Below are 26,338 nucleotides of genomic sequence, written 5' to 3'. Positions count from 1 at the left end.
ACAGATTGATTCGCTTCAGAAGGCCTTTATTAACGCCCGGAGCCGAGTAGAGCAGTTATATGATGGATATATTGACTTTTATGATGATAGATGCTCTTTTATAATGGATAGATGCACTTTTGATTGATATATACACTTTTATGATGGATAGATGCACTTATGAAGGATGGATGCACTTTTATAAGGGATAGATTCACTTTTTTGATGGATGGATGCACTTTTATGATGCATAGATGTACTTGTATGGACTCAACAATTCACTGACATTATTATAAAGCCTGAAGAGCCAGGACATTTTTTAAATATAACTCTGATTGTATTTGTCTGAAAGAAGAATGTCATTTACACCTAGGATGACTTGAGGGCGAGTAAATCATGGGCTAATCTTAATTTTTGAGTGAACTCACCCTTTAAATAAAGATGAATCATCACTGAAGTTGCAAAAGCTATTCAGTCAAGAGCAGTGATTGATTTCTGTATCATTTGTTGTTTGATTAACATTAAAACCACAGACAGTAGGAATATTAGGCTTCTGTCCCTTTAAGACATAATGCACATCAGTACACAGTCACACAGTTTCTGTGTAAATTTGTGTGTTCAAGCACAAGACGTGAAAGATAACCCAATATTTGCATGCTATCTGCGCCGCACTTCAGTTGGGTGCGCACACGCACACACACACCTTCTCACAGCGTGCGTGAGTTTTGGGAGTTTTAGTGGAGAATCGAATGGTTAGATCTTTTCCCGAGAAACATCCCACCCCTAATATGAAGGCTCCTCAGGAAAGCTTACCATGGCAATCCAGGGGTTCCAGAAGGTGAAGGCCAGCATCATGTGTGAGAGGAGCGTGGTGATGACGGCCAGAAGAACCCACAGCACGTTTCGGCCGGTCCTGTCAACCAGAAAGCCCAGCAGAGGAGACGCAGGAGCCGAGATGATGTACACGATACTGCGATACACAGAGTCACAGATGTGCAGTTACAGCTACAGTGTCAAGCGAGCACTTTAAGTTGAAAAAAAACTCAATAAAATTACTGTAATTTCACTGTTTTGACTAGGGGTGTCCATGGTTAACCGATTGACCGATTAACCGTTAAAAATTGTGTAACCGAGTGAAACATTTTACTCGGTTAAGTGGCGTCAATGACGTGCTTTGAATTTAGATGTAATATATGTTTGAACCCCTAGAGACCGCAAGAGCGCTGCCAGACATTTGTAATATCCACAAGAAGAAGTCATGACCAGCTTTCTAAGCGGGCAAAGAAAGCGTGGGAGCACTTTAAAAATGAGAGTGACGGGGCAAAATGCAAGTATTGCAATGCAGTGCTTACCGCATTTTTCAGGCTATAAGTCGCTCCGGAGTATGAGTCGCATCAGCCAAAATATGCGTCATGAAGAGGAAAATAACAAACATCGCACTGGACTATAAGTCGCATTAGGGCAGAAGCAGAGAGGGAGCCGCGCACGCTGTGCATAACGGAGCAGAAGAAAGAAAGTTTGAAGTAAGAAACTTGTGAATGACTAGAGAAAAGCAGACGTTACTTTAACTGTAATGAAGAAAACAAAAAAGCTGATCGCGGACTGAAAGCAAGATGGCCAGGGCTGAAGGAACGAGTCCACAGATGCTTGAACTCTCTGCCGGGAGAGGCTCAGCAGCCGCGCGAGTCAAACGCTGTCTGTGTGAATCATTCTCGGCTGCATATTTTACTACATGCCCTAATCATGCAGGCGCCCTCACCTCGCGGCCACGTGCATTGCTCGTGAACTGGAGCGCATCTCATCCTAATTTAACGAAACTCAGCGTACGCCTCACAGACATGAACTAGATCTAAAGAAACTTGAAATGTCTTTTAACAATTTAAAACGAAAAGAAATAGGCTACTCTCTGATTATGTAACCCATGATGTGCATTTCTCTATATAGGCGCGTTCACTACGGAGATGGCGGTCGTCAAATTAATAAACTAAAAATAATAACCCTGACGCACACTATGGTTAACCGAGTATTAACCGCTAAGGGCCTCGGTTAACGGTTAATGAAAAACTTGAAAACGTGCAGCCCTAGTTTTGACCTCATGCAAATATGTGACTCTGAACCTTAAAAGCAGTCCTGCATCTCACGGGCAGTGTTGGGAGTAACGCATTACAAAAGTAATACATTACAGTAACTTATTACTTTTTGCTGTAACGCAGTAGTGTAAGGCATTACTCAATTTTCAGTAATATTTTACTCGGTACATTTTCAGTAACGCTTGCGTTTCCCCACCCCCCCAAAACAATACAATAAAACGAAAAAGGAAAAGGAAAAAAAGGCGCCATACATTAACGCATGAAAAATGCAAGTTATTACCTGTTCGTGTTCATTCAATAGCCGCATGTGGTGTCCAGGTTAGTCATTAAATACTAAATGACAGCTTCTGATATATTTTTGTATAGCGATTTACTTCATTTTCCTTCAATTCAATACTTCAATTCATCTCGCTCTTGCTGGTGTGCTTTTGTATATTGTGTGATATAGTCCAGTGAAGGCGTAGGCGTACGTGTTTATTGCGGATTTTACAGAAGTGCCGCAGGCATGATTTCAGTCTCTGTGCACGCGCTGGCCAGTGGAAAAGTGGCTAAAGAAGGTTTAAAGGCTCTGTCGTTTCAAAGAATAGCACAACGACAAGCACGTCGAAGAACGGACGAGAGACGAGGCGCGCGCTGCTGAGCCAAACTATAGGCCTAATGTCTATAAACAACACTTGGCTGAAGATGACAGAATAAGACTACTGCACACCGTGACACCGTCGTTTAGATTTTTTATAATAATAAAGTAATTTAGTTCAGTTAGAGAACAGACCGTACAAATAAAAACGGAACGGATGTCTGCTGCATGATCCGAACGTGTGATCTTGAGCTGACAGAGGATCGCGCAAGATTTGGTTTCAAAGTGAAATGTAAAAGCGCCTTTTAAAGGGGGTTTGTCATTGTGTTGTGTATTTCATTAAGAATAATAGGCTAATTCTAAACCAAAACTCAAATCTGCTTGGCCGCACAGAGCGCGCATTTACTAACGAGCTGTCATTCACGGTGTGCGCGCACTGGCGCGTTTTCAGTTCATATGGAAGCTTAACTTTTATAGGAATTCATTGAAAGCACTCGCTTTGCATCCGCTCCCGTTATTAATGCCCAAGCGGCGGTGCGCATGTTCCTTTCGGTTAGATAGACTAGTGATTTAAAAGCCCAGATACCGGTGATGTCATCACACTTTGATTAACTGGTGGGAAAATGTCCCCACTGTCTCATCCCAACTGTACATTCGCGAGATGGATGCGCATTGCTTAGTTTATCAGAGATAAGGAGAAGAACGTAGGCTAGTCAAATGCAACCTTTGTCTAAAACTGAAATAACTATCTCGCAGCTATGTCGCAACAATAAGAAAAGAAAGTTATTGTCATAACTTAGAGTTTACACAGTTCTGTTGTGTCTATGAACAGACCTAAGCTATTCCCAGATATTGCCAGATAATCACTTTACCTCTAAAATAATACTTATAACAGAGTTGGATCGTCATGATTTCTTGCATTGTCTTGAGCATTCACTTTTTTGCCAATTCTCTATTGTTAGCCTGGATAGCCCATGCCATTATGCTTCATCGTATCGCCTTCGACTGGATGTAAAATGCTCTCTGCCTACGTTTGAGAATGTTAAGAGCTACTTCTGTAGTTATTTTGGTGAAAGTAACTCAAAAGTAATACAGCAGTAATGTAACGCATTACAATTCTGAGACAGTAATATTGTAATGTAAAGAATTACTTTTAAATAGCAGTAATAAGTAATCTATAATATATTACAGTTTGGAAGTAACTTGCACAACACTGCTCACGGGTATAGCTGTGGCAATAGCCAACAATACATTGTATGGGTCAAAGGCGTCCCAGTTTTCCAAAAGGACCTTCAAATTTTGATTCGTCTGACCACAGAACAGTTTTCCACTTTGCCACAGTCCATTTTAAATAATCCTTGGGCCAAAGAAAATGCCTGCGCTACTGGATCATGTTTAGATGTGGCTTTTTTCATATCTAAAAAAGATCCCGGGCATCTAGTTTGGTTTTCTGTCCTTGACCCTTACACACAGAGATTGTTCCAGATTCTCTCAATCTTTTGGATGATATGCGCTGTAGATGATGATAACTTCAAACTCTCTGCAGTTTTTCTCTGAGAAACTCCTTTCTGATATTGCTCCCCTATTGTCCGCCGCAGCATTGGGGGAATTGGTGATCCTCTGCCCATCTTCTGAGAGACACTGCCACTCTGAGAGGCTCTTTTATACCCAATCATGTTGCCAATAGACCTAATAATTAGAAAATTGGTCCTCCAGCTGTTCCTCATTTAACTTTCCCGGCCTCTTATTGCCACCTGTCCCAACGTTATTGGAATGTGTAGCTCTCATGAAATCCCAAATGAGCCAATATTTGGCATGACATTTCATGTCTCACTTTCAACATTTGATGCGTTATCTATATTCTATTGTGAATAAAATATAAGTTTATGAGATTTGTAAATTAATGCATTCCTTTTTTATTCAGAATTTGTACAGTGTCCCAACTTTTTTGGAATCAGGTTTGTAAATGTCCAACCGTAAATATATCACAAATGTACTATTATTAGTAATATGCATTGCAAAGGACTACATTTAGACAACTTTAAAGGAGATTTTCTCAATATTTAGATTTTTTTGCACCCTCAAATTTTCAAATAGTTATATTTTGACCAATTATATTGATCCTTATAACTGGTTTCAATCAAAAATTGGTTTTGAAAATCTGTCAGACTGTCCGGATAGTAAAACTAAAGCGCTTCTCCAGATCTGAAAGAGGAAGTAAACAGCACAGCATTTGAAGCGTTTCCAATGACTGACATCACTGAGTTTACTGGTGTTCTGGTGTCAGTGTGTGAAGGGCATCTTACCAGGAATGACGAAAGATTATAAAGACAAACAATACTTTTAGGACAATATGCATATCGAATCATCCACAATAATCATGTTAAGTCGCGCATATAAAATTTAGTATTTGTGTGTGTGTGAATGTCTGTTTGTGTATGTGTGTGTATGTGTGTGTGTATGTATATGTATGTATGTCTGTGTGTGTGTGTGTGTGTTTGCATACTTTTGAGTGAATGTGTGTCTGTGTATTTGTGTGTGTTTGTGGTGTGTGAGAGAGAGCGTGTAAGTGCGTGTACGTATGTATGTGTGTGCATGCGTGTGTGAGATAGTGTGTGTGTGTGTGTAAGAGTGTGCGTGTGAGATAGTGTGTCTGTGAGTGTAAGTGTGTGTGAGTAAGTGTGTGCGTATGTATATGTGTGTGCTTGTGAGTAAATGTGTGTGTGTGTGTGTGTGTGTGTGTGTGTGTGTGTGTGTGTGTGTGAGTGTAAATAAGTGTGTGTGTGCATGTGGATGTGTGTGTGTGTGTGTGTGTGTGTGAGTGCATGCATGATGTACCTGTTGATGGCTCTGGCCTGGACAGTAGTGAAGTCGAACTTCTCGATGAAGAAAACTCTGTTTGTGAAGACATGAACATTATTTAAACCCATTTATCGTAATGATGTGCATGTACAGAAGATTATCTGTTTATGTCAAGTATTAAAACCCATTTTAAATTCTGTGCACTTGATTTTTGATATGAAAATTCAACAAGACAGAAACTCACTGGCCCAGTCCAATAAACGGGAAGATGGCCACGTAATACGCCACGCAGATGATGAAGATGAGCCATAGAGAGAAGGAAAAGTCCTTGACGTCGGTCAGCTTGATGACTTCCCCTACATGAGCCACACACACACACACACACTTCTCTAAAACACACTGTGCTGAAGATACATTGAGATTGCACTGAGCGTCCTCTTACCAGTTTTGCCTTGCTCCTTCTTAAGGATCTTCTCCGCCCGTCTGTCCAGGAAACCCAGAACCAGAGCACATATGAGCGAGAACAGACACGTGGACGCCGCTGCAAACACCACAGAGACCGTCACACACTCACACAACTCTTCATACACCACACTACAGAGACCGTCACACACACTGACAGAACACTTCACACACCACACTACAGAGACCGTCAGAGGTGGACAAAGTAAACAACTTCATTACTTAAGTAAATGTATTATTACGTTCTCATTTAAATACTTGTAGAAAAGTTACAAAGCTCTTTATAAAGCTGCTGCCACTTTAAGAACGAATGCACGGATCCAATACACTGATACACATCTGATATTCTCACACTGTTCACCTTCACTGAAGACAGAATCAACTTTGATTATGTGAATACTCCACTAAATGAGCATTTGGACATCCGTCTTCTTCCATTTTGCTCTAAACTATAAATCAGTGTTTAATAAATGCTGTAAAATCATTGAACTTCACGAGACTCTACAAGAGTGATTCCTGAAAGGCTTTCTGCAAAAACCCAAACACCTTTAAAAGAAGAAAAAAATCATCCGCTGACTTTCAAAGCTGCGACAGAAACGACTTTCCACTTCGAGGACCTTGATAGAAATGTAGAGGAGTAAAAAGGACGATATTTGTCCCAAATGTTAGTAAAGTTAAAGTCATAAGTTTACAGAAAAAATAATACTCAAGTAAAGTATAGATACTCAAAAAGTGTACTTAAGTACAGTACTCGAGTAAATGAGCTGAGTTACTGTCCACCTCTGGAGACCACCACACACACACTGACACAACTCTTCACACACCACATTACTAACAGCCAACACAAGAGAAACAACAGCAGACGCTCTCAGCTTTTCACCTAAAAGAGAAAAATCTGTCAATCAACCCAGAAGACTTTTGTTCATCTTCACAAATGAGCATATTTTGATTGAAATGCTTCTCCATATACAGCCTATTTACCCAAAACTCTGTGGTTTCTAAAGCACGAAACGCTTGAGCTTCTGTTTGCCATATTTGATGTGCTGGGGGCCTATTGCACAAAAGTAGGATAAGGGATTAAGCCGGGATATCTTGGTGATCTTGTCATCTGTATGTAAAATTTAGTACACAGCTGTCATGTAAACATACCCTGAAGGCCAATCACACCAAGAACGACAACGAAAGATAACTATATTAGTGGATAAATTGAGAAAGCGTCACCAAAATATCCCAACTTAATCCCTTATCCTAGTTTTGAGCAATAGGCCCCAGGTGTGTGCGCTGATCAGAGTTTATATAAATCAAACCTGTTCATCGTGTCTCTTCAGAAAACTTGGGCTAAGCCTATCCATTCATATGGATCATCAATGGAGGGATGGAAATCTCAGGTTTCATTAAAAATGTCTTTATTTGTAAAGATGAATAACAGGTTTGGAGTTACCAAACTCAGGGTGAGAAAATGACAATTTCCATTAAACGGAAATATCCATTTAATCTGCACATTAAAGTAAGTGCTGGTCATATAATTAGAATATCATCAAAAAGTTGATTTGTTTTGGGGACAGTGCCTATGGACTGGCAGACCGGGGTGGTGGTCCCTCTTTTCAAGAAGGGGGACCGGAGAGTGTGTTCCAACTACAGGGGGATCACACTCCTCAGCCTCCCTGGGAAAGTCTATGCCAGGGTACTGGAGAGGAGAATTCGGCCGATAGTGGAACCTCGGATTCAGGAGGAGCAGTGTGGTTTTCGTCCCGGTCGTGGAACGCTGGACCAGCTCTATATCCTTCACAGGGTGCTGGAGGGTTCATGGGAGTTTGCCCAACCAGTCCACATGTGCTTTGTGGATTTGGAGAAGGCATTCGACTGTGTTCCCCGTGGCACCCTGTGGAGGGTGCTCTGGGAGTATGGGGTCCGGGGCCCCTTGCTTAGGGCAGTACGGTCCCTTTACGACCAGAGCAGGAGCTTGGTTCGCATTGCCGGCAGTAGGTCAAATTGTTCCCGGTGCATGTTGGTCTCCGGCAGGGCTGCCCTTTGTCACCGGTTCTGTTCATAATTTTTATGGACAGAATTTCTAGACGCAGCCAAGGGCCGGAGAGTGTCCGGTTTGGGGACCACGCGATTTCATCACTGCTCTTTGCAGATGATGTTGTCGTGTTGGCAACCTCAGACCGGGACCTTCAACATGCACTGGGACGGTTTGCAGCCGAGTGTGAAGCGGCTGGGATGAGAATCAGCACCTCCAAGTCCGAGGCCATGGTTCTCAGTCGGAAAAGGGTAGCTTGCTCACTTCAGGTTGGTGGAGAGTTCTTGCCTCAAGTGGAGGAGTTTAAGTATCTTGGGGTCTTGTTCACGAGTGAGGGAAGGATGGAACGGGAGATTGACAGACGGATCGGTGCAGCATCTGCAGTAATGCGGGCGATGTACCGGTCTGTCGTGGTGAAGAAGGAGCTGAGCCGTAAGGCGAGGCTCTCGATTTACCGGTCAATCTACGTTCCTACTCTCACCTATGGTCATGAGCTGTGGGTCATGACCGAAAGGACAAGATCCCGGATGCAGGCGGCTGAAATGAGCTTTCGCCGCAGGGTGGCTGGGCGCTCCCTTAGAGATAGGGTGAGAAGCTCGGTCACTCGGGAGGAGCTCAGAGTAGAGCCGTTGCTCCTTCACATCGAGAGGAGCCAGCTGAGGTGGCTCGGGCATCTATTATTTTGGATGCCTCCTGGACGCCTTCCCAGGGAGGTGTTCCGGGCACGTCCCACCGGGAGGAGGCCCCGGGGAAGACCCAGGACACGCTGGAGGGATTATGTCTATTATGTCCGGAGGAGCTGGAGGAAGTGGCCAGAGAGAAGGAAGTCTGGGCGTCTCTGCTTAGACTGTTGCCCCCGCGACCCGGCCCCGGATAAGCGGAAGATGATGGATGGATTTGACTGATATATATTTCAAATGTTTATTTCTTTTAATTTTGATGATTATAACTGACAACTAAGGAAAATCTGTTAACTGTGTTACAAAAAATATTAGAAAGTTTTATGTCACTATAACATACCTGTACTTTGTGTAGCGAGCAGGTTTTATTTAAGCTCACAGGAAAATAAAACTGAAGATCATCTGCATAGCAATGGTACGCAATACTATACTTCCTATACGAATAATGATTATGTAATCAGATTACATTTCTAATGTTACGAGTAGCGTAACCTGCTTTATGTAATCAGAATGCAAATTGCAATCTAATACATACAAACTACATTTATTTACAGTCAAAAAAGTTAGTGCAGAGGAAGCATTTTCAAGAAACAACAGTCACTATAATAATATGATTTGTAGCTGAAATATAGCTATTGATGCATGAGGTCCACTATAGTCAGAATATACTATAATCAGAATGGTTTCCCACTCTAAAATCATTACCGGTACTTAGAAAATGTAACCATGATCTGATTTTATTGTATTTTTTGCCTGCATGAGTGTCTTATGATAAAAGAAATGGATGGATATTACAGAGAAATTGGCATATCTAACTGGCCATCTGCAATCTTGGTTTGGAGGAGGGGAGAAATTGAAAAGAAATAATCGCCATACAACGGCTGGCCACCTGGTGGCAGTGTATAGGAGGATTCACTAGGTCCACTGAAGAGGTTGATGAGCAACTATGCCATCCAAACCCAGAAAATGCTTTTTGAATAGCAGCCCACTGTCGTGACCTCTACGAGTGGAAGGGTTAAAATTGCATGTTTTATTTTATTTATTTTTTTGAATAAGAATAAGCGGGTTTCAAATAACAGATGTTTGCAAACTTATGAACAAGGTCATTTTTATAAATTCCACGATTATGTTGACTATATGTTAACAATGCAGATTCTATAAGGGGTGTGTAAACTTTTGAGCACAACTGCATTTTGAGTTCCTCTCATTTCCTCTCATTCCACAAGAAATCCTTTAAATGTAATGGTTTTCTGAACAGAACAAGACAGAAAAAAGTAACGATAAAACACATATATATTATAGTGACAGTCATTATAAACAAGTGAAACTGTGGGAAACACACTACGCAAATAAACTCGCTCATACAGCACAAATGCAAATGCTTTCAGGGTTTCTGCAGGACTTATGAAGGAAAATGTAATACCTTATTAAGAGCAATTTAAGAAAGGTTAAGGAATAAACTGAAGGGAACATAACACTTCTCTAAATGTGTTCATATGTTCTCTAAATTTAAATGTCAAAGCACACAATGAGTTGTATAAGTGACACGTCAAAGCTTAAGAATACCATTTCCAACAGATCTCCATAACTTTTTGATTAATTAAAAAAAAGAAAAAAAAGAATAATACATCTTAAAGTTTGAGATGGGAAGTCTTGTGAAAGTGATTATGCCTAAAACAAGAACAAATAAGAATAAATGTAAGCAATTTTCATACCCAATAACAGGTATTTTATTCATGTTTTAAGCACAAACTCACTCAAAAGGTGCCCTAGAATGAAAAACTGAATTAACCTTGCCGTGGTGAAATAATAAGAGTTCAGCACATGGACATCACATACTGTGAGTCTCAAACACCATCGCCTCCTCCTTCTGATGTACATCTCGTAAATCCAAAACTCCACGGGAAAAAAAACTGCTTCTCAGCATAAACCCAACCGTGACGCAAGCGTTGGGGATCATTTATGTGCACGCCCACAACATTTGCATCTGTCCAAACATGTTCACTGTCAGGCGGAAATGGGAGCGATCATCAAAACAAGCTGCTCTCATGGACACACTTCATGTTCGGGCTGTTCAGGAGACTCGTCTACCCTTCCCACAGATAAAAAATGTCAACAGTCACGGTTGAGGTTTATAATCCGATGCCACAACAATTTAATTCAAGATCGTTCGTTTGTTCGGCCCATTTCAAGCAAGCTTCGCTCATCGTCTTAAACTGAAGAAAGGGGTATTCCTGCAAGCAGTAAGTAGCGATTTATCCACTTATTGACTGTTATAATTGTTTATAAGCACGTTAAAAAATAAGCATATTATTGTTTATAAACATGTTACAATTTCTGATTAAATTGAAAGTTTCTTAGAGAGACCGCATTGTCTAGATAACGCAAGATGCTAGTACAGTAACAATAAGAAACACCAAGTACCATACAAAACTAAATAGTGTGTCTAATGACAAAGGGTAATATTATTTTGTATTACAAAATACAACCGTAGATACTTTGCTTACAGATCGTTCACTCAATCCTTCTAGCAAACGTCACCTTTACCACCATATAAGTTAAAACGATAGTCAATGGAGATTGCTGAAATGCAGGTTACTTGTTTATTGGTGTTTTCAGATCACCAGCGCGCGCGCAAGAGTTGCCACATTGGACATGTTTAGGTAAAACACCGGATGTGTTTTTTTTCACAGAAAAGCTCTGTTTGGGGGATTTAATTACTGAAATCTGGCAACCGCACAAACACGAGCTCTGAAAACACCAAATAAACAAGTAAGCTGCATTTTATCAATCTCCATTTGAGATGTTCTGCTTAAAGTGTCGTTCAGTCGGTCTGTGTTCTGTCAGGACTCACGAGCTGCTTCACTGAACTGCTGAAATAAGCCAATCAGAGCAGAGCTCAACATTAATATTCATGACTCTTCCAAATAAGGCAAAAACAGAGCATTACATCCTAGGGACAATTTATAGGGTTGTAAATGGACCTGTAAAACTGTATCAGGACAATTTTTTCCCTTAAATAAGCCACATACCCTCTATGTAGATATCAGAGAACAATTTAACATATTGTTTCAAACCATTCTAGGGCACCTTTCAATTTCTCAGAAAACACGACTTAATTTTTCATGTCATTAAATGCATCTTGATTTAAAGATGTTTTGAATTTGTACTGGAAAACAAAAATCCTGAGGAACATTTTCATTTTTTTGCAGTGCATGTCATTTAATTTGATTGACTGACTTACATTCATCTTCAGAACACAAATTAAGATATTCTTAATGAAATAGGAAAGATTCCTGTCCCTCCACTGATGCCTCAGAAAGTTCTTAAAAAGATTGTGAAGCTAATCCACACGAATCAAGCGGTTTATTCCAGACGTTCTGAAGAGACCCGATGGCTTTACACGATGAAGGGAAGTCTGACGGGTTTGGAACGACATCAGGGCGAGTCAATGATGACGGGATTTTCATTTTTGGGTGAACTGTCCCTTTAAGTTCTGACCTACGTTTGATTTATTCATCCAAAATTTGACCAATTGTGTGACATTCCGTATTATACAATAGATTACATTTTTATAAATGGATTCTGCAATTCTGTAGCCTAGATGCCAACCGAACTCAACATTTGAGCTTGGGCAGTTTGGTCCGGACTAGGCATGGGCCGTTATCAATTTTTCATGTTGCGATTAATTGCTGAAGTTTTATCACGATACACGATATTATCACGATATTGAAATAAGTTGCAAAAAAAGTTGTCATAGCATAACAGCTTTAAGAACTATTTTTGTAATAACAAAAATAAATGAATGTTGAAATGCACCAAATATATATACAGCTCTGGAAAAAATTAAGAGGAATCAATGTTAAGTGGTCTCTTAATTTTTTTTTTTTTAAAGCTGTAAAAGTACAATTTTCAAACAGATTGAAGTGCAAAAGAATTAGACTATAAAGAACAACAGGAAACAAATGAATATAAGGTCTCATTATTTAATGCATTAACTAAGATTGAGCGATAGCTACATTTGGTACAGAAAGTATAATGTTTTTGGTAATGTTAGTTAAGAAATACTGATCATTGTTAGTTTTATCTTAGGTCTATTAAAAAAGTTATTTTGTTATAAAACAGTAACTAAGAAATTAATTCTTATTAATTCTTTATAAGTATTTTTCATTGTCAGTTTGGTAATAATGAATTAACATGTTAACTAATGAAGTCGTATGTCTTATGGACAAATACTTTAATCCAAAAAAAATCTAATCATTAGGGCATGTTGTAGTCCAGATTAAAACATTAAAATGTTTAAGTTTGAAAATAAATAGCCTATTAAGTCTTTAAGTATTAAGTATTTGGTGCTGTGATGAACAACATAGAGAAAAAAAAAAAGGAAGGGGTTTTTAATGTTTTAAAAACGTTACTAGCGGGGTTTTGTTTGTTTGCTGGTTTCCGGGGTAACCGCCGCATTCTGCAGTTCATCAGCGCCCTCTGCTGTCACTGAGCAGCACTTCAGCAGCGCGGCTCCTTCACTCGTTTATGTGCTTCTCATTTACACCTGAGCAGAATACAGCGGTGTTGAGCATTTATACGGTTGATGGGCAACGTATTCTTGAGTGCATTATAAAAATAATAAAATAACTGTTAATAAATTATTATTTACGATATTTTGAAGTGCCCACGATAACAATATCGTGCATATTCATTATCGTGATAAATCGAATTACCGAAAATCGGCACATGCCTAGTCTGGACTTGATCCATAGAGGAGTAATTATGCCTGAACAGAAAGTGTTCGGACCAATGAAATCATCAGGGCGGGCTTTAGACGATGATGGACAGATGATAAACAGTAACGTAAAAAACAGAAGCGTAAAAACAGTAGAGTCGCTCAACATATGTCTCTTACTTCGTTGCTCTGATTGGTTGTAGGTCATTTTCTTTCCTGGTTTGGTTGAAACACGCCCCATAATCACAGCCCAATGAAGCAATTTCAGACTCTGACTAGAAGTCAGGCTAGCAGCTCCATCCATGTTTTCTCAAATCACAAGGCCCTAATTTAATGCCATGCTACTGAACTTAAGACTTTCTGATCCAATTTAAAGAGGTCATGAATTGAGAAATCAATTTTCCCTTGAGCTTTTGATATTTAAAGGTCATGGTAATATAAGAATATCCTGTGAGTTTCAGAGCTGAAAACTTCATTGTTAGTAAAAGAGAAGCTTTTATAGACACCAGGCCCAGAAAACGAGTCTCTCAACTCAATGACGTATTAGAAGAGGGAAACGCCGCCTCTACAGAGAAATGTGTACACCTACTTCTGTAGCCCCACCCACCAACTCGTCCAGCTAAACTGATTGCTTTACCGAGAGATAAACACGCAGAAGAAAGCAAGATAATCGTTTGTAAAAAAGAATCAGGTCGACACTGGATTTGCAGACATATTGAGATTAAAACACAATGCTGCCTGACATTTATTGATTATGTGTACGTGTCTAACAGAACATACCTCAGCATGCTGTCACAGGCTGGAGAATCCTTTATGTGCTGGTTTATTGCGATTCGGGATTAGACTCCCAGGGCTCGCAAAGCCCACAGCCCAGAAGCTGTGTGTTTTCCAGTGGGGCTATCTTAAAGCTACCCTGTGTAACTTTTTTAGTTTATTCTTAGCTAAAATCACTTAGTTCTTTCAAAAATATATGTGCTCATTAAGGTATATTTACTTCTTTCAAGTAATAATGTATTCTCGTAATTTTATAATATACCATTGAAAATACATAAGTGTTGAGGGTTCGGATGGCGGTCGCCATGTTGCTCCTCCATCTTGAAAGTACATTTGCCAAAGAGGGACATACCCGTAAATTCAAGCTTCGCTTTTCACGTTTTTACACTCGATGGCACCGTGTCGAATGTGAAGAGGAGGATTGCTTGAGGCTGCTTTATGATGATGGAGGATCACTCATAAGCCCCTTTCACACTGCACGTCGGACCCACAATATTCCCGGAGCATTGCCGGGTCGCCTTCTGTGTGAAAGCAACCACGTCCCGGGATTGATTACCGAATTCGACCCGGGTCGGGGACCTAGTAACATTGCGAAATATGTATCAGAGTCGCCAAGGAAGCGGAAAAGAGAATTAAGACGGCAACGCAACGGGCAAATCAACAAGACAAAAGTAAATATTGGAGTGGCCTTTCCAAGATGGAAAGAGCTCATGAGGAGCAACGATTTTAAAAAGAACGCCGACGTTGCCTGCTTTCTTCTCGACAGGTAATATTAATTCAGCCTATTTGTGTATATTGGAAGTTTTATTGTTGCTTGGCTAATTATATCATGGTGTGCTGTGCATAACACTAGAACGACGTCTAGGATAGTTTTCCTCGCGTCAATGATGAAAAAGTATTGTTTACTTTATAACATAAATCCGTGTTCTATGACGGATAACATGAGATTAATATTTTAATTGCATTATAATTTGTTTGCCTTACGCTAGTGATGTCGTACAATATACAGAATAACGATAGCACTGATAAAAGTTACTTTACTAAGAATAGCTTGCATTCGTCTGGGAACCTGATAGCTGATGTTAGCAATGAACTGGTTAAAAATAACGAAAATGTAAAACTATTATTCATTTTACATAGATTAATTTGATCATAGATCATTTGGTAAATTAAATAACTGCAAATTATAATTATAATAGTTTTCAAAAATTACCTCATCACTTGAGTTGAAGCAACACTCACCGAAGAGGTCGAACTGGAAGCCAGGACTAAATCGGCCACCGTAGGAGTTGAAACGAAATCGAAATTGAGAGGAGCAGAAACAATTATTCACTGGATGGTCATATACCGTTTCACCACTAGATGGGGGAAAATATCACACAGTGTAGCTTTAAAGCCCATCTTCAACCAAGTTGAAGATCACTGTGAATGAACGTGTAGATAAATAGTATAGGAACTCGACTTGCATGGAGAAATTAATCATAAATGTGCATTAAAACAGTTTTTTAAAAGAAATTATGAGTAAAATTACTTCCGTTGTGAAAACGCTCTGATCGGAAGTGACGCAACGGCCAGTAAACATCGTCTCTTCGTAATGGAGTCAGACAGCGAAGAGGTTGCAGTTGGGATAAATGTCAACTCTTACGATGGGCTATTGCTGTATAATTACGAGCCGCCTAGGCGAGAGAGGGTCAGGGAGAGTTAAGGGGAAGGGTAGAGTTGTGGTGTGAGGAGATTCGGTTGAGAATTGGGCAGGTGTCTTGGTGAGTGACTGCAGGGTCACGTTATAGCTAATTGTGGCTAACGTTGTCTCCATGTTTATGACATTGCAGTATCTTTAATAAATCATATTTATCAATATTGCTGTCGACTTTGTTGTTTTTCCAAGCATCCATGTAGATTGTCAGCATCTATGCCAGCAATATGTGTCTTAAAATAATTAATTTAGATCCCAGATTTTAAATGAATGTTGTAGGATGTAACGTTAGGCTATAGCTTACACATGTGACGGTCAGATAGGGATAGACATTCTGTGCATTTCTACACAATATAGTTTATCGTGAAAATTTGTAGAAATTGCTAGCTGATATTTAATCAGTAACTGCTTTTAGACCTAGGTGTCCGCATGTTCTGCTTCTGCAGATGTCAAGCGTTTGGGCCGTATATCTGAACAACATAACCGGACAGCTGGAATGCCGAGCTTAGTCGGCTGTTAGACTACTGACCTCTTATTTTATTCTTATTTCCGACGGACATAATGTAAATAAGCTCATATGTACTGTGGAGTACGTGTATGAAAGCAGTTAGTCTTTCGGCTAGGACGGGAATATGCTGTTCATGTGAATACAGTCATTGTAACAAGGATCTTTTATTGATTCACCATTGAGACAACAGAATTCACCACTGTGACAACTCAAACCTACTATAACTATAATTACGATAACGACAACCTCTATTTTCTGTTTCCACCTCTCAGACTACTTAAACCTAGCCTAGAAATCTAGACGCACCCTAGCGGCAGCAAATCTAATCTGCCCGTGAGTGTCGTCTAGGAACTCTCAATACCCTTCTGAGCTGTAATCGCCTAACTCTGGTCGGGCCAATCACATCGTGTATAGTCGGTGGGCGGGGCTTAACATAATGACGGCCGAGTTGCGTTTGCGTGCTTCTAGTAAACACAGAAACTGGCGAACGGCGGTCTGTCGAATCAGCTTTGACCGTGACTCTGGAAGACTTGAGTTAAGCTTTTCTCTGAGAAAAGAACAAAGAACGGCACTGAAGTCATTCTTAAAAAGGGAAGATGTGTTCAGAGTTTAGCCGACCGGATACGGCGAATGTTTAATCTGTCAGCGAGCTCTGCTTCACCTTCGTTGCTCTGGTTGGTGTAGCGCTATCCTATCGCGTGCAGAGGGAGATTGACAGACAGCCGTTTATCCGCCCCTCAGATTGAGCCGTCAATGGGGAGTTTCCTGACCAAACATCTGGATGTGGCTCTGGCTTGTCAGGCTAATGTAAACCCACACTGAGAGCCAGGGCTGCAGCGCCTGTGTTTGCCTGTCGTTGCGTCATATGACGCGTTCTCTGGGAAAAGGCGGGTTTTGGGAGCGTAGCTTAGAACAGGCACTTTTTTTCTTAATTTTTGCCCGTGGGTGTTGTAAAACATATGTATTCTTATGCATGTCTTTTTAAATGTACATTTTCATACAATATTCTGTATAAGTTATACAATTAAGTTGAAAGATGGCCTTTAAATAGTGAAATAACATTCCTTTCTTGATCTGCATTGGTCACACTCTTGACTTGATGTTTGAAGACCGTGCGTGCGTGCGTGCGTGCGTGCGTGCGTGCGTGCGTGCGTGCGTGCGTGCGTGAGTGAGTGAGTGAGTGAGTGAGTGAGTGAGTGAGTGAGTGAGTGAGTGAGTGAGTGAGTGAGTGAGTGAGTGAGTGAGTGAGTGAGTGAGTGAGTGAGTGAGTGAGTGAGTGAGTGAGTGAGTGAGTGAGTGAGTGAGTGTGTGAGTGAGTGAGTGAGTGAGTGAGTGAGTGAGTGAGTGAGTGAGTGAGTGAGTGAGTGAGTGAGTGAGTGAGTGAGTGAGTGAGTGAGTGAGTGAGTGAGTGAGTGAGTGAGTGAGTGAGTGAGTGAGTGAGTGAGTGAGTGAGTGAGTGAGTGAGTGAGTGAGTGAGTGAGTGAGTGAGTGAGTGAGTGAGTGAGTGAGTGAGTGAGTGAGTGAGTGAGTGAGTGAGTGAGTGAGTGAGTGAGTGAGTGCGTGCGTGCGTGCGTGCGTGCGTGCGTGCGTGCGTGCGTGCGTGCGTGCGTGCGTGCGTGCGTGCGTGCGTGCGTGTGTGTGTGTGTGGTTCCCGCTCATATCCCCCGATCGGGCGGGCCAGGTAATAAAAAAAAAAAATCAATAAATCATGGATGAATGAGAGATAAATCATTGTGTTTGTTTGATAAAGACGTTTACGAGCCCTGTGATCGAGAGAATCATTCCGGTGCCGCTTTCAAAACAATCCCTCCCTCATGTGACTGACAGGAGCTGAAGCTCATTAAATATGCAAATCTTCTCCAATCCTAGCCGTGGGCATTTACTTCCAAGTCTCCAGTGACACGCCAACCATACCCAGCGTTCAGGAGAGAGCTCAAAGCCAGTGTAGAAAATAGCCTATTACTGATTAGTTATGATGTTTTTGAATGTAAAAACCACACGAACGTCATTAGTGGACCTCAGACAACAGTATAAAAAATAAAACCCTGTGTTTTGTTTGCTTGTTTAAGTTGCTTTTGGAATGTAAGTCGCTTAAAAAGCGCCAGCCTTCATCAGGGTTAAACACGCTGGAACACGAGCCTTACACCAGAGAGGAAGAGAAACACTCAGAGATTCAGCGAGACAGACAGAAGGAGAAGTGAAACATGAGGCGTCAGAAAGCACATCAGGGTTTGTGTGACTGTAACATCATCTGAAGTGTGTTTGAGTCCGGATACAATCTCGTTTCCTCACCGAGCGGGTGGCAGAAGTGTGTGTGTAGTGAGTGTGACTTTCCAAGACTTTTCATGATCACTGCATACAGACTAAAATCAGTTTATAAATGCTGAACTTGCACATTCTAAGCTTGCAAATACCTAGAGAAAATAACTCGTTAAGATTCGACTCATTTCCAGGCTGAGAAATCGCAGTTTTAAGAGGCCGAGACATCAGAGCCGATCATGTCTTACCGATCATGAGTGTGATCCCGAGAGTGGAGTGTCCCGCCGAGCCCGTCAGAGACTGAATGCGTCCGTACACCCAGCCGATGACGTTCATGTTGACCGTGCTGCCCTGAACACAACGCATTACACTCATCAGAAGAGACAGTAGAGACATTTATAATGTTACAAGAGACATTTTCAAATAAACCCTGCCAGTAAAGTCCTCTAGTAACACACTCACACAGAGGTCAACATGTGGAGCACATTTACATGCAGACCAGTAAGCTGATAACTTACAAATATCAGCTTATTGAAATAATTAGTTTTCCCCGTTTACATGCAAACCAGTAAATGGACAACGCCAGGAAACCGCGTTTATATGACTTTATTAATAAACCGGGTTATTTCCTTGTACTCACGTCAAAAATAATAATGTCCATATCTGACTCTGAGTTTTCCAAATGTTACGTCAGTTGTGATGTTAAATAAACCTGCATTCACGTGCTCTCAGAATTATCGAAAATACGAGTTCCCTAGGTAAAAATTGCACATGAACGCCCTTCCATTTCACAATTTGAACGGGATGAGCTCGTAATCACGACTTCAGAAGTGGGAATTATCAAATTTCCGATAGGACGTGAAGGCGGCATTAAGCTTTCAAACGGGTCAGCGGGAAATTTTTCAGCTCATATCTCTAATGCAGCTACAGATGACTGAACCTCTTCTACTTCAGCGGCATGAGATGAGAACTTAGAGTCTGCGTTAGTGATATATGTCCTTATTTCATGCGAAACGCTCGCTCGCTCTGTCTGGATGTGTTTAAATCTGCTCTAAGTTTGCATTTTTGTCACCTATCACACATGCGCACTTCAATAAGCCGACAGAAAGCAGGTTAATGTGTTTACATGCCACGTGAAATCAGGGTAAGAGGCAAAAAACAACCTGTGTCGACCGGTTTATGCTTACGCCGTTTATGAGCTTACGCCGATAAAAGAAAACGGGTTACCGCGTTCACATGACCATGTTCATTGTCGGCTTATTAGGAATAATCGGCTTAGGAACGTGCATGTAAACGCACTCACTGATTCATCATGGGTGTCTTTTTGTCAGTTTCTTTAATAATAGTTCTGGAGTTGTAGTTGTGGTCAGTCGGGGTTGAGTTTGATGGACTGGTTGAAGAGCGAGTGTGTTTAGAGGATGAGACTCTCCTGAGGTTTCACTGGCGCGGAGGGCTTTATATCGGACTGACTCTGGATCAGACTGATCCATGCTCTTCTGGATCTCGACGTTCAGCGGGTCTAATTCAGCCCTGCAGGTAGTGTTGGACGTGCTTCTGTGGACCCCTAAAATGTTTTTGACAATTTCCAATAGTAGTGTTTCAAGAAAGTTTTATTTTATTTTTATTTATCCCAATTTTTTTAATTCAGTACTGATGATATCGAAAGTCTCGCAATAATTATGCAATATTTTGACAAAATGAGATGTGTTTCACTGTATATACATTCTTTATTGAATCCACTTGAATTAGTTTGGACTGCTCTCTCAGCAGCCGCGTTTCCATTATAGACTTGCGCAAAACCTTTGCGACATTTAGGCTACTAAATGTCGATAAAAAACTAGTGCGAAATGACGGCGTTTCCATTAACCTATGTTATGCGACTAAACATATTATTTTCCCCCTGATAAGTCATTCAAAAAAAGTATGCCATGTATGTTGGTAAGCAGTGATGTCAGTAACGCGTTACTCTAATCTGACTACTTTTTTCCAGTAATGAGTAATCTAACGCGTTACTATTTCCAAACCAGTAATCAGATTAAAGTTACTTATCCAAGTCACTGTGAGTTACTATTTTAGTCATTTTCCTTAGTAAAAACCGACAGCTTATCAAAATTCTCAGCCCGAGTCCGGCTGGAGCCCGTGTTTTTTATTTATTTATTTTACTTTTTACATTGTTGCAGCCATTAAAATAGTTCAGTTTTGTTTTTAATGTCAAAGTAGTTATTTTTCGTTTCGTTTCTTTTTTATCCTAATTTAGAACAATGTTCAGAGCAATTTTTTGTTTGTTAAATTAAAGTTTATATAGGCAAAACAATTCAAGAGTTGGTTTGAGAGACTAGGCTATTAAACATGCGGTTAACTCACTGGGTCGTCACATAAAAAAATTAAAACTTTAATTTAACAAACAAAAATTGCTCTAAACATTTTTCTAAATGAACTCAATAAAGAAATGAAACGAAATATAACTACTTTGACATTAAAAACAAAGTAGGCTAGTTATTATACCACCACAAAGGCATTTTTGACGAGCTGAGGCAGGCTGATAGATTAGCCTACTGCTCGCAACGGCGCTCAAAAAACGAAACGGGCTACACAATCTAAAGAAAAAAAAAGTACATGCAGGTTGTCTTATAGCCTACCTTAGACTTCAGCTAAATTAATATAAATCCGATCTTCAATTCCCGCGGTATATGCTCATTTAACGGAGTTTACATCAAAGCAAAAGATTCTAGCATTTTATTCAGCAGCCCATTTCAAATTCAAAGATCTCAATATGAGAGAGAGCGACCTAAGCACTGGTAAGATCATTAGTCTCATTAACTTATATTGAAGATGATTGTGTTTTGTGTGACTTATTTTAAAGTTTCATTAACGGCCATTTGCGTTGGCTTGCTTTACTCATTTGCAGCGATGTAGCAGTAGCACCGTCATATCTATCTGACTACACCATAACACGCTCTCACACATTTATTTTTTAATTATTTGCCAGGAGTAAAATTTACACATGTGGTTTAAACAACCAGATACATTTACATTTGTCCGGTTTCGTCTGAAATGCTTTCATGCACCTTCTGAATTGGTTTGTGTGAGTGATCGGAATTAAATACGTCTCGAAAGACTCTCAGAAGGCATTTAGGCCTACTCCTGGTCATTTCGCAATCAGATAGACCTGGTCAGAGGAAACGAATGAAGGAACCGGTTGTAAAAAGGCCATAACTCTAGCAGCTGCACTGAAGAAACGGACTCTTTAACCCTGCGCGAGCCATTTCTCGACAGTGGCGCAAGCTATCATGGTCTCATGTTGTTTCCACCAGCACATCTCATTGTTCATTTTAATTATTAAAATAAATATAAAACGAAGGAGAAGCCTAAAAAAGGGGCGTAAAAAAGTCGGGGCCGTCAGGCTCTGGCATAAATGCAATAAAGTGTGTTGCCAAAAACGGTTGTCATTTCTATTTTGAGGCGGCAGGGGTGTTGTCGGCAACTCCTGAATGTAACTAATAAAGTAACTTGTAATCTAACTTAGTTACTTTTAAAATCAAGTAATCTGTAAAGTAACTAAGTTACTTTTTAAAGGAGTAATCAGTAATCAGTAATCAGATTACTTTTTCAAAGTAACTGTGGCAACACTGTTGGTAAGTTAAGTTTATGTATATCCCAGCACCGCAATAGCCATTATTTTTAATGTTATCCAGCCATCTTTTAAAATTAAAAGAACTAAATGTTTGAATTTGCATGGTGGAAACTCAAAGTTTTGGCTTTGAATTTCTTTTGTTTGAAATATGAACTGAATTTAGAAATGCTTTTAAAATGAAAAACTTTGCTTTTAATAAACAAAATAGGCTAAATTATTGAAATGAAGACAGCGTTTGAAATGAGTGCATGCAAAATAATCTGTTCTCTGAAGCATCGACCTTTGTGAATGTACACAAATAAAAGTAGACAGTTTATAATTATATCTTGCACATATCTGTAGGGCTAAAAATGTCGGAGTATTGTGAGTTTTATCCGCTGTCATAAAGGACAAAGTCCATCAGAATGCGCCGGCATCTTCGCTGGCCATGGGTTAAAGAAAACGTAATGTAATGTTTAAATATTAGCCAATAATATTATTGTTTATTTCATATGTTGATTATTTTTAAATAAACAGCATTAGTAAGATTTAGGTTATACATAAGCTGCGCATATGTCTGGAGACATGGAGTGGGGTCAGGCATTGAGTATTGTTTTGAATAAAAGTCTTTCGAGATTTTCGTTTCAATTTCGTTTAGTTTTTCAATGAGCGCGGATTTCTGGTGTAGCCGATTTACTTCTTAGATAGTCTAATATCGATGGTTTTAGAGACAAATTCAGAATCTGAAAGGCCCGAATAAAGCTCTCTCGACAGGCCTGACATGTGATACTGCGAAAAATATTGCAAGTTAGCCTACTACATAATAACATTTGAAAAAGCAGAATAATGCAGCACCACGGTACAAATTAATCTATGTCTATGTCTTTTAACTATTATAGTATTTTGAAGGACAAAAAAAAAAGTGTACCAACAGCACAGTATGTCCTGCGCTTTAGACATGCTCTTTATTTTATTTTTTACTGTACAAACAGTAAAACATGTCCTGTTCAGTAGACATGATTATTAATTATTTATTTATTCATATTGTACCGGTCCAATATGACTGTCAGTTGAAATAAACCTTGTGTTGTAAGAAAAAGTTTATTTGTTATGAATCTATTTTGATGCGTTTTCCGTAACAATTTAGTGAATAACGTGCACCCCTTACACACACACACACACACACACAGTGAGAGTTGTTCTCTCACCAGTCGGGCCATGCTGAGCTGCAGGCCAAACACGAGGTTGAGCTCTTTCCCTTTAAACCAGTTGACGGCATACGTGTTCTGCGCCACAGCCAGAGACTCTCCACCGATGCTGGAAGGCCAGAGAGGATCGATTCAGGATCACTTACAGTCACATCAGAACAAAAGGCTTTTTAATCAGGAGACGCTGCTCACCCAAACACAAACCGACCCAAGTTCATCAGCCAGAAATGATTGGCCAGAGCACCCGCCGCGAAGATGATCTACAAAACAAGCGTACAACTCATAAACACAGCCGTCCGACACACACACTTCGACAAAGCCTGGGTTGCTTAGTTGTTGTGGATGACTGAGATGACTAACGTGTAATATGAGTGTAATAACCTACCTGCCCTATTAACACAAACAACGCAAAGATTACCGTCCCCAGCCTAGAGAGAAGAAAAGAGTGTTAGGCTGATGAGAGGAAGCGGAAGAGCATTATACTATTACAGTCCAGCAGCATGAGGGAATGAGACATTAACCCTTAAACGCATGACTGTTTGGCCAAACACTCTTACATATTTGGGTCGCTAGAGACCCGGATCTATATGTAACATGGATAGACCTCCATCTCTGTTGCGATAATATATAAAACTCCTGATGTTAGAGTAACAATTACAGAAGAATAAAAGAAAACATATTTTGTTACCTTTTGGAGCTGGGAAGGGTTCAGTTTGAGCAGATGTTTTATACCATCATCATCTGTCCTCAGTACATTCAGCATCTCACTCATATTCGCGATCTCACGCATATTCTCAAAACTCATTTCAACGTCTTCATAATCTATATTTTGATCACTGACAGCTTCTTGAGCACATCCATCATCAAGTGACATTGACACTAATATTGGATTGTGTTCAGTACTTGTGAAAGATGTCTCGGGTCGCTAATGACCTGAGGTATGCATTTAAGGGTTAATGAAAATGTCAGAGGATCTAAGACAGCCTGAACTGGACGCACCTGATGCCGAAGACTCGGTCCAACAGAAAGCCGCCCAGGAAGCAGAGAACGACATTGGGCCATGAATACCAGGCGTACAGCTGCATGAAGGAGGCCGTGTTCAGACTCATATCCTGCGACAAAGCCATATCAAGATCAGCTCGGACTGCAGTGAATGATGGTCCTTATGCCTTCACCACACACTCTTTATCACACATTCAGATCTACTAGACTACACACCCAAACTTATTTTCTGCAATAATTCAATGGAAAAATACAACTGGGTCATCCCGTGTCAACTCAACCAGAGGTCCTCCGGCTCAAATGTGGGATTTTGTTAACTTTTTTTCTTCTTTTGTAGAAAGACATAAATATAAATAGTGATGAGCCAAAATATTAAATGTCACAGATGTATATTTCCTGAGTAATCCACTGTTTTGTAGAGGAGGGTCAAAATGACCATTTTCACCTGAGAATCGGTCCAAATTAGAGCGGTGTTTAAATGACTTCAGAAAGACGGCAGCATCATTATTTTATTTTCACACAGATTGGTTGTGAAATGAGTTGACTATCAATATTTGTTGCATTTTATGCCAATGTTGACCGTTCAAAAATGGGAAATAAGCAGTTATTGTATATTGTCTTAATTTTGAATGCCTGTAACTCAAATAGTATAACATATACCTTAATATCCTTTTAGATTCTGCTCATCAATAAAGTCTTTTGTCATCTCCATTTTACAGGCTCTCAATGGTTCAGCCCCAGCGATATGGAGATCTTTGTGTCTCCATGAGGAAACTGATAAAGTTCAGTGGTCGAAAACCAAACGTGGGTCACTTTTTATATAAAGAGGAATATCTGAAGAACAAATAATGTTGAAACTAGAAATGTATCGTGTTTTTCTATCAACTCAATTGCAGAGAATATAACAAAGTGCCATAAATATGGTTACAAAACAGTGGATTACTCAGGAAATAGTATACATCTGGGACATTTAATATTCTGGCTTTCATCACCATTCATGTTTATCTTTCTACAGAAAAAAATATGAACAAAATCAAAAATTTGAGTCAGGGAAGTTTTTGACATTTGGTTAATTTGACAGGGAATGTTTTTTTTTGTTGTTTTTTTTGGAGGGACCTATGAGATATATGGTCATAATTGAGAGATATAAAGACTTTGTTTAACCTCAGAACTGTATATCTCACAATTCAGACTTTATACCTTGCAAAGCTGATGTAAACTCACAATTGTGAGGTAAAAAGTCACATTTATCTTTAAAAATGTTTTATTCTGTGATGGAAACGAGCTTCCATAGGAACCAGGGTGATGCGAACGACAAGATTATCCCTTTCCAGGTTTGAACCTGTAAGTGTTGCTGTGTGATCAGGGCATGCCATAAACCATAAACTTACATGGCTTCATTTTATTTATGAATGGTTTCTCAGAGGACATGGACTGACCCTAACCCGACACACACCTGTATGACTTGAGTCTGAAGCGCTGCTGGATTATCATAACAGAAATAACTGCCTGTAACAGAGACAACACAGTAAACATAGTGAGTTTCACTTCACACGAAATCGGACACCACCGAGACCAGACTTGCCAAAACATGATAAGACCACGGCACACTTGTTAATGAAACTCTACCGTGTGAATGTATTGCTATATGAATATGGAAATATAAGTGTTTCTGTGTGTGTGTGAATGTACAGCTGGTCTTGTGACTCGCTGAGGTTGACTCGGTTCTTACCGAAGCCCAAGAAGCACATGAAGACCAGCACCAGGATCCGGTGCAGCAGATGCCGCGGGTCACACAGCGGGCTCATGTGGCCGGACAAAACATCTTCATCTTCTTCATCTTCTTCATCTACGAGACTCTGCTGCTCATCTCGGGCTGCCATGTTCAAACTCAAAGCCCTCGGTCATGTGACAGACGGACAGCTCTCAGCTGATGCTAAGGATC

General features: G+C 40.2%; 1 protein-coding gene across 2 annotated transcripts in view; it reads right to left on the bottom strand.

Moving 5' to 3' along the window:
- Positions 1-26,317, bottom strand: part of mfsd1 (major facilitator superfamily domain containing 1) — a 40,727-nt gene extending 14,410 nt beyond the window's left edge. For both annotated transcript variants that reach the window (XM_067449923.1, XM_067449924.1), the window contains exons 1-11: positions 26,126-26,317; positions 25,850-25,902; positions 24,391-24,503; positions 23,777-23,819; positions 23,584-23,651; positions 23,392-23,500; positions 18,819-18,921; positions 5,891-5,989; positions 5,693-5,804; positions 5,485-5,541; positions 793-949 (exon numbers count right to left, since the gene is read on the bottom strand). In XM_067449923.1, the coding sequence (XP_067306024.1) occupies positions 793-949; positions 5,485-5,541; positions 5,693-5,804; positions 5,891-5,989; positions 18,819-18,921; positions 23,392-23,500; positions 23,584-23,651; positions 23,777-23,819; positions 24,391-24,503; positions 25,850-25,902; positions 26,126-26,276 (1,065 nt within the window). In that variant the 5' untranslated portion in view covers positions 26,277-26,317. The remainder of the gene's footprint in view (positions 1-792; positions 950-5,484; positions 5,542-5,692; positions 5,805-5,890; positions 5,990-18,818; positions 18,922-23,391; positions 23,501-23,583; positions 23,652-23,776; positions 23,820-24,390; positions 24,504-25,849; positions 25,903-26,125) is intronic.
- Positions 26,318-26,338: the final 21 nt, after the last annotated feature.

This window comes from Pseudorasbora parva, chromosome 8, assembly GCF_024679245.1.
Source record: "Pseudorasbora parva isolate DD20220531a chromosome 8, ASM2467924v1, whole genome shotgun sequence".
Classification (NCBI taxonomy): domain Eukaryota; kingdom Metazoa; phylum Chordata; class Actinopteri; order Cypriniformes; family Gobionidae; genus Pseudorasbora; species Pseudorasbora parva.
The sequence above is the reverse complement of the archived record's forward strand: the minus strand, read 5'-3'. Positions and strand labels throughout refer to the sequence as shown.